This window comes from Aristolochia californica, unplaced genomic scaffold (genome assembly GCF_029961685.1).
Source record: "Aristolochia californica isolate CCGP_79_NKW_82.1479 unplaced genomic scaffold, dmAriCali1.0.hap1 SCAF_12, whole genome shotgun sequence".
NCBI classification, from domain to species: domain Eukaryota; kingdom Viridiplantae; phylum Streptophyta; class Magnoliopsida; order Piperales; family Aristolochiaceae; genus Aristolochia; species Aristolochia californica.
In genome coordinates this window covers 2,780,484-2,795,322 of record NW_027181793.1, presented here as the reverse complement: position 1 = coordinate 2,795,322, position 14,839 = coordinate 2,780,484, and the positions used below count along the sequence as shown (strand labels likewise).

The 14,839-nt window shown below is 39.1% G+C and overlaps 1 protein-coding gene across 1 annotated transcript in view; it reads left to right on the top strand.

Annotated features, from left to right (window-relative positions):
- Nucleotides 1–10,637, top strand: part of LOC137945301 (histone-lysine N-methyltransferase ASHH2) — a 36,774-nt gene extending 26,137 nt beyond the window's left edge. Inside the window, exons 17-18 of the mRNA XM_068791119.1 lie at nt 7,922–7,967; nt 9,240–10,637. Coding sequence (XP_068647220.1) covers nt 7,922–7,967; nt 9,240–10,421 — 1,228 coding nt within the window. The 3' untranslated portion in view covers nt 10,422–10,637. The remainder of the gene's footprint in view (nt 1–7,921; nt 7,968–9,239) is intronic.
- Nucleotides 10,638–14,839: the final 4,202 nt, after the last annotated feature.

The window sequence follows — 14,839 nt, the reverse complement described above, 5'->3', positions numbered from 1 at the left end:
GTTTTCTGTGGCGTGACACTGCAAATGAGTTTCACTATCACCTTGTCAGTTGGGATGAAGTGTGTAAGCCAAAATCTTTGGGTGAAATGGGACATGCTCTATTGCTCAAGTAGTTTTGGAAGCTTCACTCTTCCCCGGGGGCTTCGTGGAAGCCAATGGTTGCCTTCAAGATTTAGTGTCTTGGTGATAGATGGATCACTGGCAGAAATTGTCGTCATCTCTCCCCATTCGGAAGACCATGTTTCATTTGTACTCCTCTTTCTGCACTATCATTCGGTTCTTGTTGGAGATGGCTCTAGTATGCGTTTCAGCTTACCACCAGCCGCAACTTATTTGTCTCTGACACTTGGTGGAATGGCTCATGGAATCTCTACCTTAGACGTGACCTTACTGATGAGGAAGCCATTTTTATTTGTGGCTTGATTGATAGTCTCGGAAGTGTTATGGTTCGCCCTCAGACGACTGACCGGGTGATTTGGCTCCCTGATGACAGTGGGCGATTCTCGGTCTCCTTGGCCTACCGTCATCTTATGGGATTGACCCGGCCTCCTGTCCCACATCCGACTGCTCTTGCATGGCGCCTCTCGGCCCCGCCCAAGGTGAAGTTTTTCCTTTGGAGTGCCTGTCACAACAAGATCCTTACTGCAGACAACCTTATTAGGTGTGGCAACACCACTCTTGATCCTTTCTGCCCCTTCTGCGGGACTATGGCTGAAACTGTGAATCACTTCCTCCTCCACTGTAACTTCGCCTGGAAGGTCTAGACCTACATGATTGACAACATGGGACTCGGCTTCTGCATCCCACTTGACCTGAGCACCATGTATCGTTTCTCTGCTGAAACCCGCCTGCCTAGCCTGGGCAAGCTTCTGCTGGCTGCCTACATTGCTTTCGTTCCTTGGTACCTTTGGAAGGAAAGGAAGTCCAGACGGTTTGACTGTACTCTCCGCTCTGTTGCTGAGGTTTCCTTCACTGCCACTGGACTCATATCTACCTGGATCTGCACTCGGAAAGATTTTTCCTGCCTCTCTTGTGCCCCAGTCTGCACCAATTGGAAGATTATGGCTTAGATGTTTGTCCCCACTGCCCCCCGTCGAGTTGTTGTTTGGGAGTCTCCTCCCTCCGGATATTATAAGCTAAACTTTGATGGTAGCTCCTTTGGGAACCCGGGTTTGGCTGGGTTTGGTGGGGTGATATCCAAGGGGCACTGCCATCCTCTCTTACTCTGGCCCTCTCGGAATTGCTGACTTGACCACTGCTGAGCTCTCCGGTCTCCTTCACAGCTTGTGAATTTTTCAAAACTACTTCAGTGGAGGGAGACTCCAAGATTGTCATCGGATGGTGTTCCACCTCATCTTTTCCCCCATGGTGTCATTGACATATTTTTCTTGATATTTTGGACATTGTATCCACCACTTCTTGTACTTGGTCTCATGTAATTAGATCAGCCAATTCGGCTGCTGATTTGTGCACTAAATTAGCGCTCACCTCCCTCTCCCTCCTCTTTCTATCTCTTGTTGTTAAGGGAGGTCTCCCTTGATGTATCTTCTCTTTCTTTGAAATAAAATTATCAACATTTCAAAAAAAAAAGGGGAGAGTGATCTTGGATGCCTTCGCAGGAAGTCCACGAGGTAATGGACATTTCAAGAAAGAGTCGAGGCCTTGGGTGATACTTAAAAATTGACTTTGAGAAGGCCTTTGACCGGGTTTGTTGGGACTACCTCGACTCTATTTTATATTATATAGGCTTTGGGGCAAAATGGAGAAAATGAACACAATGCTACATCTCTTCTGCAATCTATTTGATCCTTATTTATGGTACAGATTGCGGTTACTTCTAGAGTTAAAGGGGTATCAGATGGGATCCTATATCCCCCTTTTAGTTTAATATTGTGGTGGAAGGTCTCACACGCTTTTTCTGGCTAACTAGAGATCTGGGCTGGATTAATCCCATCTTCACTAATGTCAGACTGGATACTCCCATCATCAAATTTGCTGATGATACTCTCATCTTTGGAGATGGATCGCTGGAGCAAATGATGTGCACAAAGGCTTTACTGCACATCTTTGAACCCATGTCTGGCCAGAAAATAAATTAGCAGAAACCCACTTTGTTTGGGTTCACCGTTGATCATATAGAGCTGGAAAACTTTGCCTATTTGGATGTAGTGCTGGTTCCCTACCTGGAACTTTCCTGGGTTTGCCTCTCTTTTCTGGAAGGATTGATAAGTTTCTAAGAATCCTGTCATTGAGATGTTTGAGATGCAACTCTCATCTTGGAGGGGGAGAATGATTTTGAAGACTGGCAGACTTGTTCTGATGCAGTCCTGCTTAGCCTGCATTCCTGCATACTATCTTTCCTTCATGTACTGCCCTACTAATGTCACCAACACAATTGAGAGAATTATGAGGGGTTTTTTGTGGAAGGGGCCCCCAAATGGTTTTAAGCATCATCTGGTTAATTGGAAGGAAATATGTAAGCCTAAGAAGCTTTGGAGGCTCGGCATTAGACAAATTGGGATTATCAACAAGGCGTTGCTCACCTAATGGTGCTGGTGATTGAATAAAAGTCTTGAAATGCCTTTGGTTCCTTTCATAAGGAAAAAGCTGGCGAATCAAAGCCCTTTTTGGTACCTCGGGGATTGTTCACACAGGGGGGGTTAGTGCACAATGTAAGTGCAAGGGGAAAGTGAGATGGAATGTAAAGTACTTGTTTGTGTTAGTGTGCACAATGGAAAGTGCAGTGTAAAGTACTTGTTTGTGTTAGTGTGCGCAATGGAAAGTGCAGTGTAAAGTACTTGTTTGTGTTAGTGTGCACAATGTAAAGTGTCGTGTAAAGTGCAGATAGATTATTTATTAAATAAAATATTTTGATATATCTGACTTTCAGAAAATTAAATTAATATTAGTTAGTAAATAAAATATATTAAATATAATAATTAAAAAAATGCTTACTTTTATATTATTAAAATTGTAATCAAATTTTAATTTTGTAATATCTAAATATGAAATAATTATACAAATATCGTACTACATAGTGTGCTACACAAACATCGTAATGATAAAAATAAAAATAATACAAATATAACTCAATCACCTTTTTAATATAAAAAATTATATCTGTTCATACAAAAGTACAACACAAAATATTTAGTGGCATTAAAACATAATAGTCAATAATTTTGCCACATCTGAATTGCTAAAGTATCTCGATAATATGATGCTCTTGCAGATTGTACTACGGACTCCCTCTGAGTACTTCTTTGAGTGTCCACATCATTCTCAACATCATCACTACTATCACTGTCTTCATTTTCACTTTTATTGTTATCTTCACAATGTTCTCCACCAGAATCATCACTTGAATCATCTTCTTCATCTTCAAATAAATCCATGTAATCTTCCAACCATCTAAAATTCATAACTAGTAGACAATGAATCAAAAATAAGTTGTTCTTAAAAAAAAAAATTGAGAGGGGGAGAAGAAAAAAAGGAAGGGGGAATCCACCCCCCCTCCTTACCTTACCAGATACACAATTTCATCAGTAAAGTTAGAAAGATTTTTGAAGTCTTGTGAGATAGACATCAGTATATCTCTAAAGATCTGTCATGTTTCTTAAAGAGAAAATGAAGGAGCAGATACCAATTTCATCTCAAGAAACTAACCATAACTTGCAAATGAGTGAAGGAATGACTCAAATGTTGATTTTTCATGCTAAATAAATAATAAGGACCCTCTGATATGATCCATAGACATGACACAAATTTTTACTAGACCCATGCCGATGCCCTGATACTTAACACACTTAAGAAGCATCAAATAAATAGACAAGAGGCCGAGGAACAATCAAAATAACACATGTCAAACAACTAATAGGGTATTAAGGACAATGCCATCTACTATATCATAACACATGAATTGAAAATTGAATACAGAAAGGGTTAGTTGTTTAGCCTTGTCTCCCTATGATGGACCCTCATTTGAACTCATGCTTACATATATGGCTCAAGAAGAAAAGAGTACTTGTTGGCAGTAACTCAGCAATTCCAGTCATTCTAAAATCTGTGATACTCACACGAGTACTTACATGCTCACCTTTTGCATACATCACAAACAACACAATTTCTCACAAGCACTTGATCAAACACCTGGTGTGCCCACCCTTCGTGCACCTCATAGACAACATAACTTCTCCCCAACCCAGGCCAGCCATTAATGCCACTGCCCATATTAACCTAATTATGATGAAATGCTCTTGAAATAATTTATGGTGGCAAACCCCTCTTCTATACGTAAAACTATGTTACAATTCATTGCAGAATAAGGTTACTGTGAACATCACATTGGAGACTACATTGATTTTCGCAGTCAAAACCTATATGATAAAATCAAAAGGTATTATGTTAATAAGAAAAGAAGTACTTACATTACTCAAACCGAGCGATCTACAAAAGTTGATTGACGGCCGAAGTAATTAGCCATTCCCACACCATAAATTCCAACAATGGAGCCAAAAATTAAAATGAGAAGCAGACAAATGATTTAGAAACAATAAGAAGAATAACTATCGATTTCCAAGAAGAAGGGTTTTCCTAGTTCTTTTTAAATCGAGCCGGAGAGGTTGCAGAGAGGGGAGAGAAGTCGCCGACGGTCGTCGGTGCTGGGACGGCGAGAGGAAGAAAATCAAGCGTCGGGGAGAGGTCGCAGAGGGGGTGATTGAAATCGCCGAAGATCGTCAGTGCTGGGGACGGCGAGAGGAAGGGAGTCGAGCGCCGAAGAAAAGGTCGCACAACAGAGGGCGATTGAAATCGCCGAAGGTCGCGAGCGAGCGAGAGAGAAATTTATTTTTCTCTGAAACCCTCGTTCGACAGAGCTTCCTTCCCGAGCCCGATGTAATTGAGAGAGGGAAAGTGAATTCAGAGCTCGACCTCTCTGAATTCACTTTCCATCACTTTATGCCTAAAACAGGGGGAAGCGAAATACATCTGTATTTTACTTTCTCCCTGCACTTACGCGGCGCACTAACGCGTTTTGGCTCCATTTACCCAGCATAAGTGAAATACATTTCACTTATGCTGCGCACTAACAAGACCACAATGTCTTTCTTCCTTTGGAGGTTCATTCACAAGAATTTTACATCCTTCTCCGCCAATGTTTGTTTATCTGCTGGTTCTAGCATCTCCATCTGCTTCTTGTCAAACCTCTGGATTCATGGATCTCCTCTTAAAGTCAGGCAAAGTATCTGGAAATATTTTGGTGAATGGTTCTTTTCATGATCTTAACTAGAGGCAGCATTTCAAGCGTGAGTTCAATGATACAAAAGCAATTGAAATTAGCGATTTCATAGTCAGCTGGATGATATTTATTTCAAGTGTTCTCAATGGACATAATTGTTGGTGCCCAGCAGCAGACAGGACATACCCTCTTCCTGTTTTTTTTTTTTTTAAATGCTGCTGAATTTGATTAAATCAAAAGCTCAAAAGAGCAAGATCATACACTCTTCCTGTTACAACTTGCTTGCAACCAGCAACTCCTCTCCTTGTCCAGCGGCTTCTGCCTGGTCTTTATTGGTCCTCCTAAATCGAAGTTCTTCATGTGGAGCATGTTACATGGAAGGATTCTCACAAGGGACAATCTGATCCACTGTGGCACCCCCATTGCCAGCCCTTTGTCTGTTATGTGGACTTTCGGTGGATACAATTGATCATCTGCTCATTCACTGTAGATACCCTTGTGTCTATGGAACAGTTTTTTCAGCTTGTTTGAGCTTCAGTTGTGTCTTCGAGCTTCTATTTGTGGAGCTTATATCCGTTTGTGCTGGGGTTCATTTGCCGCTGTTTGGTAAGACAATGTTCAAAGCTTGCGTTGCTTCATTCCTTGGCAATTTGGAATGAACGGAATCAGATGTTTTCAGTGACATCTTCGTCTTGGGTGCTCCTTGCAAAGAAGATTCTCTCTCATTGTTTCTAGGTTGAGCTTACTGGATTTATTCGAAGAGATTAATGGGGGTCTGTTGAGAAGTAATTGGTTCTAGGTGACCATGCTCTCCCATGTCAAACCCCCTAAGATGATTGCTTGGAAACCATCTGATACTAATACTGTCAAGCTTAACTTTGACAGCTCTTCATTGGGGAATCCTGGGCGGTCTAGTATTGGCGGTGTTTTTAGGAACTTAGGCATGATCTTTGCTTCCTTTTCGGGACCTATTGGCCAAGCAGATTCTATTACTGTTGAATTGCATGCCCTTAGGTAGGGCTTTAGGATCTTCCATGGAGGATTCCAGGGAGGTCTTCATGTTGAAGCTGATTCCAAAAGTGTGATTAGTTGGTGTGAAGGCAAGAAGGTTTCTCCTTGGCAGCATAGGCACTGTTTCTATGAGATGCAAGATCTCTCTTGTAGTTTTGTTTGTAAATAGAATCATATTCCTAGGTCAGTTAATTGCTTAACTGACTGGCTTGCTAAAGAGGGGGTTTCACTCCAATCTCTCGTTGTAAGGGATCCCCCTCTTTGATGTATTTGTTGTTTGCTTGCATTCGGGCTTAATGAAATCATGCCCTTCTTAAAATAAGAGTTATGGTTGTCAGTTGATGGGCCGATGAAACTTTTTTGTGATAATCAAACCGCTATTCACTATCTCCAGTAATCTAGTCTTTCATGAGTGGACCAAACACATTGAAGTATATTGTCATTTCTTACACAGAATCATATTATTTCCACCCAATATGTCTGAGCACAACACCAACCAACAGACTTATTCTCCAGGCATTGCCATCTTCACAAGTGCGTTCAGTTAGCGATTAACTGGGCATTTATGACTCACACACTCCCGCTTCAGGGGGAGTGCTTACCTATATGCAGAAGTTTAATGTTTATAAGAGACTTAAAGAGTTGAAATTTAATGTTAACTAGGATACGTAAGTTGAAACCCAATAGGATCAAGACATTTGTTGTCTCTATTATAAATTAATGAATGTAGGGGAAAGAGATAGCCCGATCTCCTATTTTCCTCTTTTGGTTTCTTTTCCTTTCTTTGTCTTCATCTTTCTCTTTCCGTTTTACTCTTCCCAGTAGACAATGAGGCTTTAGAATCCATCAATCCCTTATGGATCAACCATGATACCTGTTAGTTCTCCTTAGGCCATCTTGGTATCATAAGTTGATCCTTTTGATTGTATTTTTGTACTGTTCATCTCTACTGTATGATTGTAACTGATTTATCATCTTGATCTAGTGTCTTTCTTTCTTGATTTAACTAGTGTGGGTCATTGGCTGAATTGAATACCCTAGTGCAATTCTTAATGGCTTGGGCTGCATGTAATGAAAGTAGTCTATTTCTTTTGTTGAATTTAAAAGTCTCTCCCCCTTTCTGAAATAGTCTTATTGTAGACTTCTATTTTTCATTTATGTCACATAACTCTGAAATAACAGGAACTACAGAACAAGAGAGCGAAATATGGATTTTAGAACAGCTGTGTTATATGGAAAATAGGGCAGTAGTTAATTGATTTCCTGTTTGGAGTTTTCTAGTAGTTTTATCAAGTAACATTATGTTGACTTGAGCCTTTGGCTCAATGGTCACATGGAGGAGTTACTAGAGTAAGGTTTTGTGTTCAAGTTTCACCAGCTTTAAGGGGGTGTTTGCATGTGTGTAATCAACATTCAAAACAAAAAAGATACATTATGTTACGAATGTAATACCAACAATGCCCTTCACAAAATGAATAAAATAGAGATTGGATACACATTTGACAGTTCTAAGTCCCTATTTTTCATGGAATGCATACAAAACTCCCTGTTGAACTTTATCAATCTCCTGGTTTTGTTCCCCAAATTCAGGGGATACTGAAAATCAGATGTTTTTCTGCATATATGATTTAGTCTGGACTTTCTCATGGTTTCTGGTGCTGTCTACATCTGCAGTTTCAAAGAGTCGATAATAGTACTCACAAGGCACAATGACATACGGGTACTGTTCACGCCACATGCTTTCTTGATTTTTAGTTTTTCTGCTTTCCATTCTTTTGATCAGTGTATGCTCTATTTGACTTATGTTTCATTTTTTCTTCAGGCTGTCAATGCTCATTTTATTTTCAATTACACTTGCCATATGTATGAGCATGTTGTGTTAACAGAATGAAACTTTCGGTGGTGTATTGCTGATTTTTTTTGGGTTGTATTTTAATTTAAAGGTTTCATTCTGGGGTTCTGTTATACAGCTAGGTGTCTTTAGGGATATAATTGCAAATTTAAAGACGTAGCTTATATTTTAGTATGATTGTAAAATAAGGGCAGTATAACATTATAATTTTAGGAATATATTGATGAGTGAGAGGTTGAGCAGCAGGAATTGAATTATTGTTTGTCAAATCCAGATTTATTGTATGGTATCAGAGCGATAGAGTCAGTCTTTGTCTGTTATTGGTTAAGTTTACCTAGATTTGTTTCAGAACACCCACCTGGGGAGCCTCTTTCAACTTTTCTTCTGTCAATTAAGATTTCTGAGTCTTTTTGCATGTAATTTAAGCTATGTATTTATCTTTTCTTTTATTTTTTTGGGGGTATTGAAGCTGTTGTACAAATGCAGCAATTCATTAAAAAATTTCAATCTAGAACTCTAGCTGTTGTACTTCCTTGAATGGTTTCCAGTTAAATTTAATTTCATCCTTCGTTGATTTACCCTCTTCTGCACCTTGGAACTTCATCAGGTTGACTGCAGTAATGTATGTTTGTTGTGTGCATTTTGAATAGGAAATTTTCTGTGCTGACCAGCTCCTAAGAAGAGGCTTTTTGCCTACCAACCCACTGTGCAGTTTCTTTTTAATGAACATGTAGAAAGCATAGATCATACCTTACTTGGTTGCTACTTTGCTCTTTCGGTTTGGCCATCCTTATCTTGAAACCCTCTGAAAAATCTCGTATCCTGAAATCTTCTGAAATATCTCATTAATCTCACAGGCATTGAACCTCCATGTTTTCAATTTATAACATGAGTGACTAAATAGTAATCTACTGCAGTTATGTTCAATCTGTCCTTAAGCAGTGCCCTGTATGCTTTAGGCGACCTCATTTTTTTCTCCCTTTACTCTTGAGATGCGAAATTTCGGTTTTGTTTTTTCAGAAAGAATGTTCTTTTGATGATATGTTGAATAGTCTTAAGAAAGTGATAATCATGAGCTTTATGTCTCTTGTTACTAATCCCTGAAAATTTTTGGTTTGAATTTTTTTGGTCTTCCTGCAGGTCCATCAAATGGCACGAAACTTCCGAGACAGATGGTTTCCTCGAACCATTAGGAAAGTTTACTCTGACAGAGATGAGAGCAGGTTGGATTACCACAATCATTCCCATGTATCACATAAGCGTTGGCATGATCAGGGTGCAAGACCTTCCAATGCAATTCAATGTATTGGTCAAACAAATAATGGCCCTACGGTGATTAGTAGCAGCCAACAACAACGTTGTTCTGCTGCACTTAATGCTAGTGCCCCACAAGAATTGTGTCCTGTAACAGCTAGCAATACATCATATGGAACAAAGAGGACTCGCAAACGCAAAAGTCGGTGGGACCAGCCGGAAGAAACAAATCTGGCTCAACCCCCAGAGCCTATTGATGCTCAAGTTGTTGATCCAAATCTGCACTGTGAAAGAGAAGTAAGCCTGAAGCAAGCTGCAATCTGTGAGGGGGTGCAAAACCGGGTATGTTCAGTTAAGGCAGAGACAACATTTCATCATGTGGGAGATGGTCCAGATGCCCCCCCTGGATTTTCATCTTCTGTGTCTGATTCATCAAATATGTCATCAGCTGCTTGCCCTTCTACAACTATGGGGCAACCACAGCCAAGGTACCTTGCACACTTGCCTGTGTCATATGGAATTCCATGGACCCTGGTGCAGGAGTTTGGGATCACCAATACAAAAGGGGGTGATCATTGGGAAGTTGCACCTGGTGTGCCCTTCCATCCTTTCCCTCCACTTCCACCTTATCCACTTGAAGCGACTGGTTTTGGAGAAGAAATTCAGAGACCACAGGGATGCTGCTTGATGGCCTCGCCAGATGTTCTGCCTACTGGGGCTAACAATTTGGATGGAAATGAAAGAATACGGTGCACATCTTCTGGTGAGGGTCTAGGAAGAAGGTATTTCAAACAGCAGAAGTGGAACAACAATAGGGGAAATCGGTTGCTTCCATGGGTCAGACGAAGAGGTTGGGGCTCCAAGGGTAATAGCAACAACAACTATATCAGAAGTTTGAACAGTGCAGTATGTGTAGAAAATGTAAGAGATGAGTATGGTAGAGCCTCCTCCAAGGAGAGTGTAACTGGGAAGTCCGGTGATTGTGGAGGACCCTGTTTCAAGGAGTCTCTGGATGAAAACAGTAGCTGTAGTGTGGACTCTGGTAACAATGCTGCATTTTGTCAATGACCAGAAGTCCATTGCCACCATTAATCCAAGTAACACAGTCTATACTCTTACAATCTCCATTTTCTTGCTGTGTAACTCCATTCTTTTCATAAGTTGCTTGGCAGATGAATTCTGTATTCAATTTATGCACCTTTAGTTCTTCAATCATTCCTATACCTGTGTAGCACCTCTGACTCTAAGGTCCAATTTATCTTCACCATTTTTTGTTCAGCTTTAGATATATGTTGAAGCTTTTGAATCAGTCTAATACAAATCAAGGACAGATTGTCTTTGATTCAATCTCCTTTCTTGATTACTGCCTAACATAAAATCTGGATCCCACTCTCATTATGGTTTTTTTTTTTTTTTCTTTGGGTAAGTCAGATTTCATCATTATTTGCAAGCGTTCCTTGCTAGAATGATTTTTTAGTAAATTGGATGGTTGAGAAGAATGCGCTGCTGATTAAAAGTCACTAGATTGTTATAATATCCTTCTGTTGTAAGGAACTTTATATTTTTTTCAGTTGGAAAGAGGTAAGTCCACTGGTTCCCACTGAAAGAAGGAAACAAAAAAAAAAAAAAAAAAAAATAGTTTACCGCTATTTGTTGCAACTTCCAAGTAGCATGTGGGTTTTTCATACTCCTAGGGTCTGTTTGGAATCCCTAGAAAAGAAAAGAAAAAAAATGAGAATTTGACCATTATTATTCCAAAAAATAATTAGTAAAAATGAGATAATGATTAAACTCTCATTTTTATTAATTATTTTTAGGAATAATAATGATCAAATTCTTATTTTTTTTTCTTTTCTTTTCCAGGGGTTCCAAACAGACCCTTATGGATGTCTTTGTTAGGAGTGGGGAGGTTCAAAGCTTCTTCACCGAAATCGAAATTACAAGGACGATTTTGGTATCAGAGAAGTTCACTGAAATAAAGTCATAATTGTAATATGTAGATCAGAAAATTTGAAGTATGATTGTTTTGTTTTTCTATTAGCCCGCAATCAAGATTATTTTCTCCTTTCTTTGTGTAAAGTAGGATAAGCACTTCAGAGTTCAAGCCTAGTATAAGAGTTATTTGGAAATGATGGTACCCATAAATGGAATATACAATGTCAGGGACTAATGCCTTGGCATGAAGGAGACCTCATCAAGGGGTGCTGAACCAAAACATTTCATTGCTTTTAGGTCAGATAGGAAAAAACATATGATAACCCTAGATTAAATGAAAAGTTAATCTAATAGTGGGTCTCATTGTCAGGGTTTGGTGGGGGAATTGGAAGCTCCTTCCTACCCTGCTTGATGGAGGGGGAGTTGTCTCTCCCCGCCCTCGATCTCTCGAGTTGCCTCAGTTGGTGGATGAGGCAATTCGACGATAAAAGTCATAATTTTTTCTTTAAAATAGTCTCATGTGGGCCATGTAAGGAGGGATCTAGGGGTATTTTTGGGTATATTTATAAAAACTTGGGCACTAGGCAAGAAGAGAGGGAGACACCAGCTTTAAGGGCATTTTAGGTATTTTTGGTCAAAAGTCAAAATTTCAAAAGAGGGAGTCTTAGGTTAGAAAATCATACGTAGGGTGTGAGCCTTAGTTGGAGTGTCCTATTTGATGTAATTATTATTCTACTAGGAGTTCCAGTATCTTAAATGATGTATTTGAGAAATTATAAATAGAAGAAACTTGGGCTAGGACAAGAAACCCTATTGCCTAAGCCTTCAATTATTTTTGCCTTTCTTTTTCCTCTCTTCCCGTGCCCTATCACCCTCTTTTCCCTCTTCACACAGAGTTCTCTCTCTCTCTCTCTCTCTCTCTCTCTCTCTCTCTTCCCTCTTCTCTTCTCTCCTTACGAGCCTCCCTCTTTCTTTCTTCTTCTTTCCTTTTTTCTTTCTCCTCCTCTTGATCTAGCCTTCTCTCTACTTCCAGCCCTCTAAATTTCTCTCCTTTACCTTTTTTTCTTACAATTGGCGAAAGAAGATAGGACCTTGTTAAGGAATGTTCCATCACTCAACCACATGTAAGTGTTCCTAATGTGCCATTTTATGAACACATGTTGTCGACATGGGCAAGGACATGTTCGCCATGTGGATGGTTCAATGAGAAGGGAGGGGTTGCCGTTGCATGGAAAATTCCTATTCGAAGTAGAAGAGGTAGAGCGTTGGTAGCAGTAGGAGTCTCAAAAGCCCCAAGTCTTAGGGGCAACGGAAGTGCCACTAGTGGTGATCGAGTAGTAGCAAAAAAAATTCAAATGAGATCAAGTGAGAAGTCCCAATAGTTGGAGTCTTTAAGTCGAGTAGGCAAGTTAGATCTATACATTGTAGGCTTTCACAGCCATTGACATATTCAATCAAATTCATGCAATACTTTGGCTTAGGTGACTAATCATTGATACACAAGACAAATAACTCCTGATTCCATGGTGATGATGTTCTAATAGATGAGAAGAGAAGGATGTGAGTTTACAGTTTGAGAAGACAGAAGTGTTGTAGGAGAAGAGAAAGACAATGGGAGGAAGATGAGGTAAGAAAGGGTTCACTCACATGTTTCTCCTCATATTGATATTATCACTTAAAAAGTCATAAAGCAATTACATCTATTCCCCTAACACCTTTATACACTAAAAACTTGAGGAAAAAGATACATAGAAAGAGTTTGCCTTAACTTATTGAATATGTTTTCTCTCTCCCCCTTCAAGTTGGTGTGTCAATCACAACTTCCTAGTTTATTACAAAAACTTGGGAAAACTTCAAATCTGTCCTTTAACATGAACACTTTGGTACATCGATTCAAGTCATCAATAAAAATAATAAAATATTAAAATCAAATGCATTAGGGACACTACAAGGACCACACACATCCGAACAGGCTAATTAAAAAAGAGTAGAACTATTCAATGACTTCTTCCTAAAAACTACTCTTGTGGTGCTTTCCTAACTAACATGACTCATAACTAAATTAACTAGAGGATTGCAAAGATGAAATAAGAAGCTTTAATTTGTCGTGAGAGGGATGGCCTAGTTGAACATGTCAATCCATTAGAGTAAGTATTTTATTTATTTCCTTTTGAAGAAGAAGCATGAGGATTAGCTAGGTAATGAAGTCCTCCTCAGTTAGAACTTCCACCAAACATCCTCATCTTGAGGTTCTAAAGAACACCCATAGAAGGAAACGAAGTTACTAAGCAATTTAAACACATTGTAAGTTAATAATTGATAAAATATTAACAAGTAGAAACATTGAAACATATGATATAGATTGAAGTGGGGTGGAAGAGGAGGCTTGAACATGGCCCTCTCCAACTACCTTTAGATTTTGACCTATCAACAAGAGTAACTTATCCTATAAATGAGGATTTATGGACTAATGTAAAATGTTGGGAATTACTTGATATATGATTTGGCGTCATAATCCATTATCGAAGAAATAGAAGGATGAGTATAAAAAGCAGAGGCACCTTATTGAGCAAGGGAGATTTGGTTGTAGAGGCAATAGCCAACTATCCCCCAAGGATTGATGAATTCACTATCAAACATTGTTGCATCATTTGTTGTAATTCATATTTGCTCACTAGCATAAACTCAAAATCAACCTAGTTTGAGGATGTACTTGTGGCTTGTTCAACAAAATTAGCACTTGGTGGCTTACCAACTTTACCGAAAAACTTTTTAGGTACATGGTTTTTCTTTTTACAATGAATACATGATGTATGTAGCTTGGTCTTGTCTTTTTCCTCCTTTTTTTAGATTTGGGCGATGCTTTTTGTGCCAAATTATTAGAGGAACTATATTTTTAGGTAGAGGGCTCACCTTTTGGGGTGGGAGAGGACACAACTAGCTCAATCGTTATAACATGTAAGATTGGGTCTTCAAAGATAGGCTTCTCCATGCATAGCAATATTTGAGCAAGAATATCCTTGTTGATTTTCAAAGAGGAAGCAAGGACGATAGAAGAGAAGAGAGGAGAAAAAACTTGAGAGAGAAAAAGAGGACAAAGAGAGGAATGTTGATATTGATTAAGATGATGAAGAACAAATATGAAAGAGTCTAACATGACTCTCACAACAAGAAGTCTCATGGAGCCATAATCAATATGGTGGACTCTAAGAAGAGTCTCATGGCAAGCAGGTCTCACATAAGAAGTTGAGTTAAAGGAGTTTGTATATTGATTAGTCTACAAATTATATTCAATTGTTTAATTTTACTAGGATTTATCATTTAATATTTGACTTTGGGTGTAACTGGAACAAGGGTAGTTTAATTGTAAATGGATTCTACTTATTTTCTCTATTATAAATAGAGGTTCATTGTACTCAAATTACAACAAGTTAGAGAAGTATTTATTTTTTTTATAAATTCAGCATGGTATGAGAGTGGGTTCTATGAGTTGATTCGGTCAATCCACTATTTTGGTGTGATCCTTAACTATTTGTGTTTTTCCTCTATTT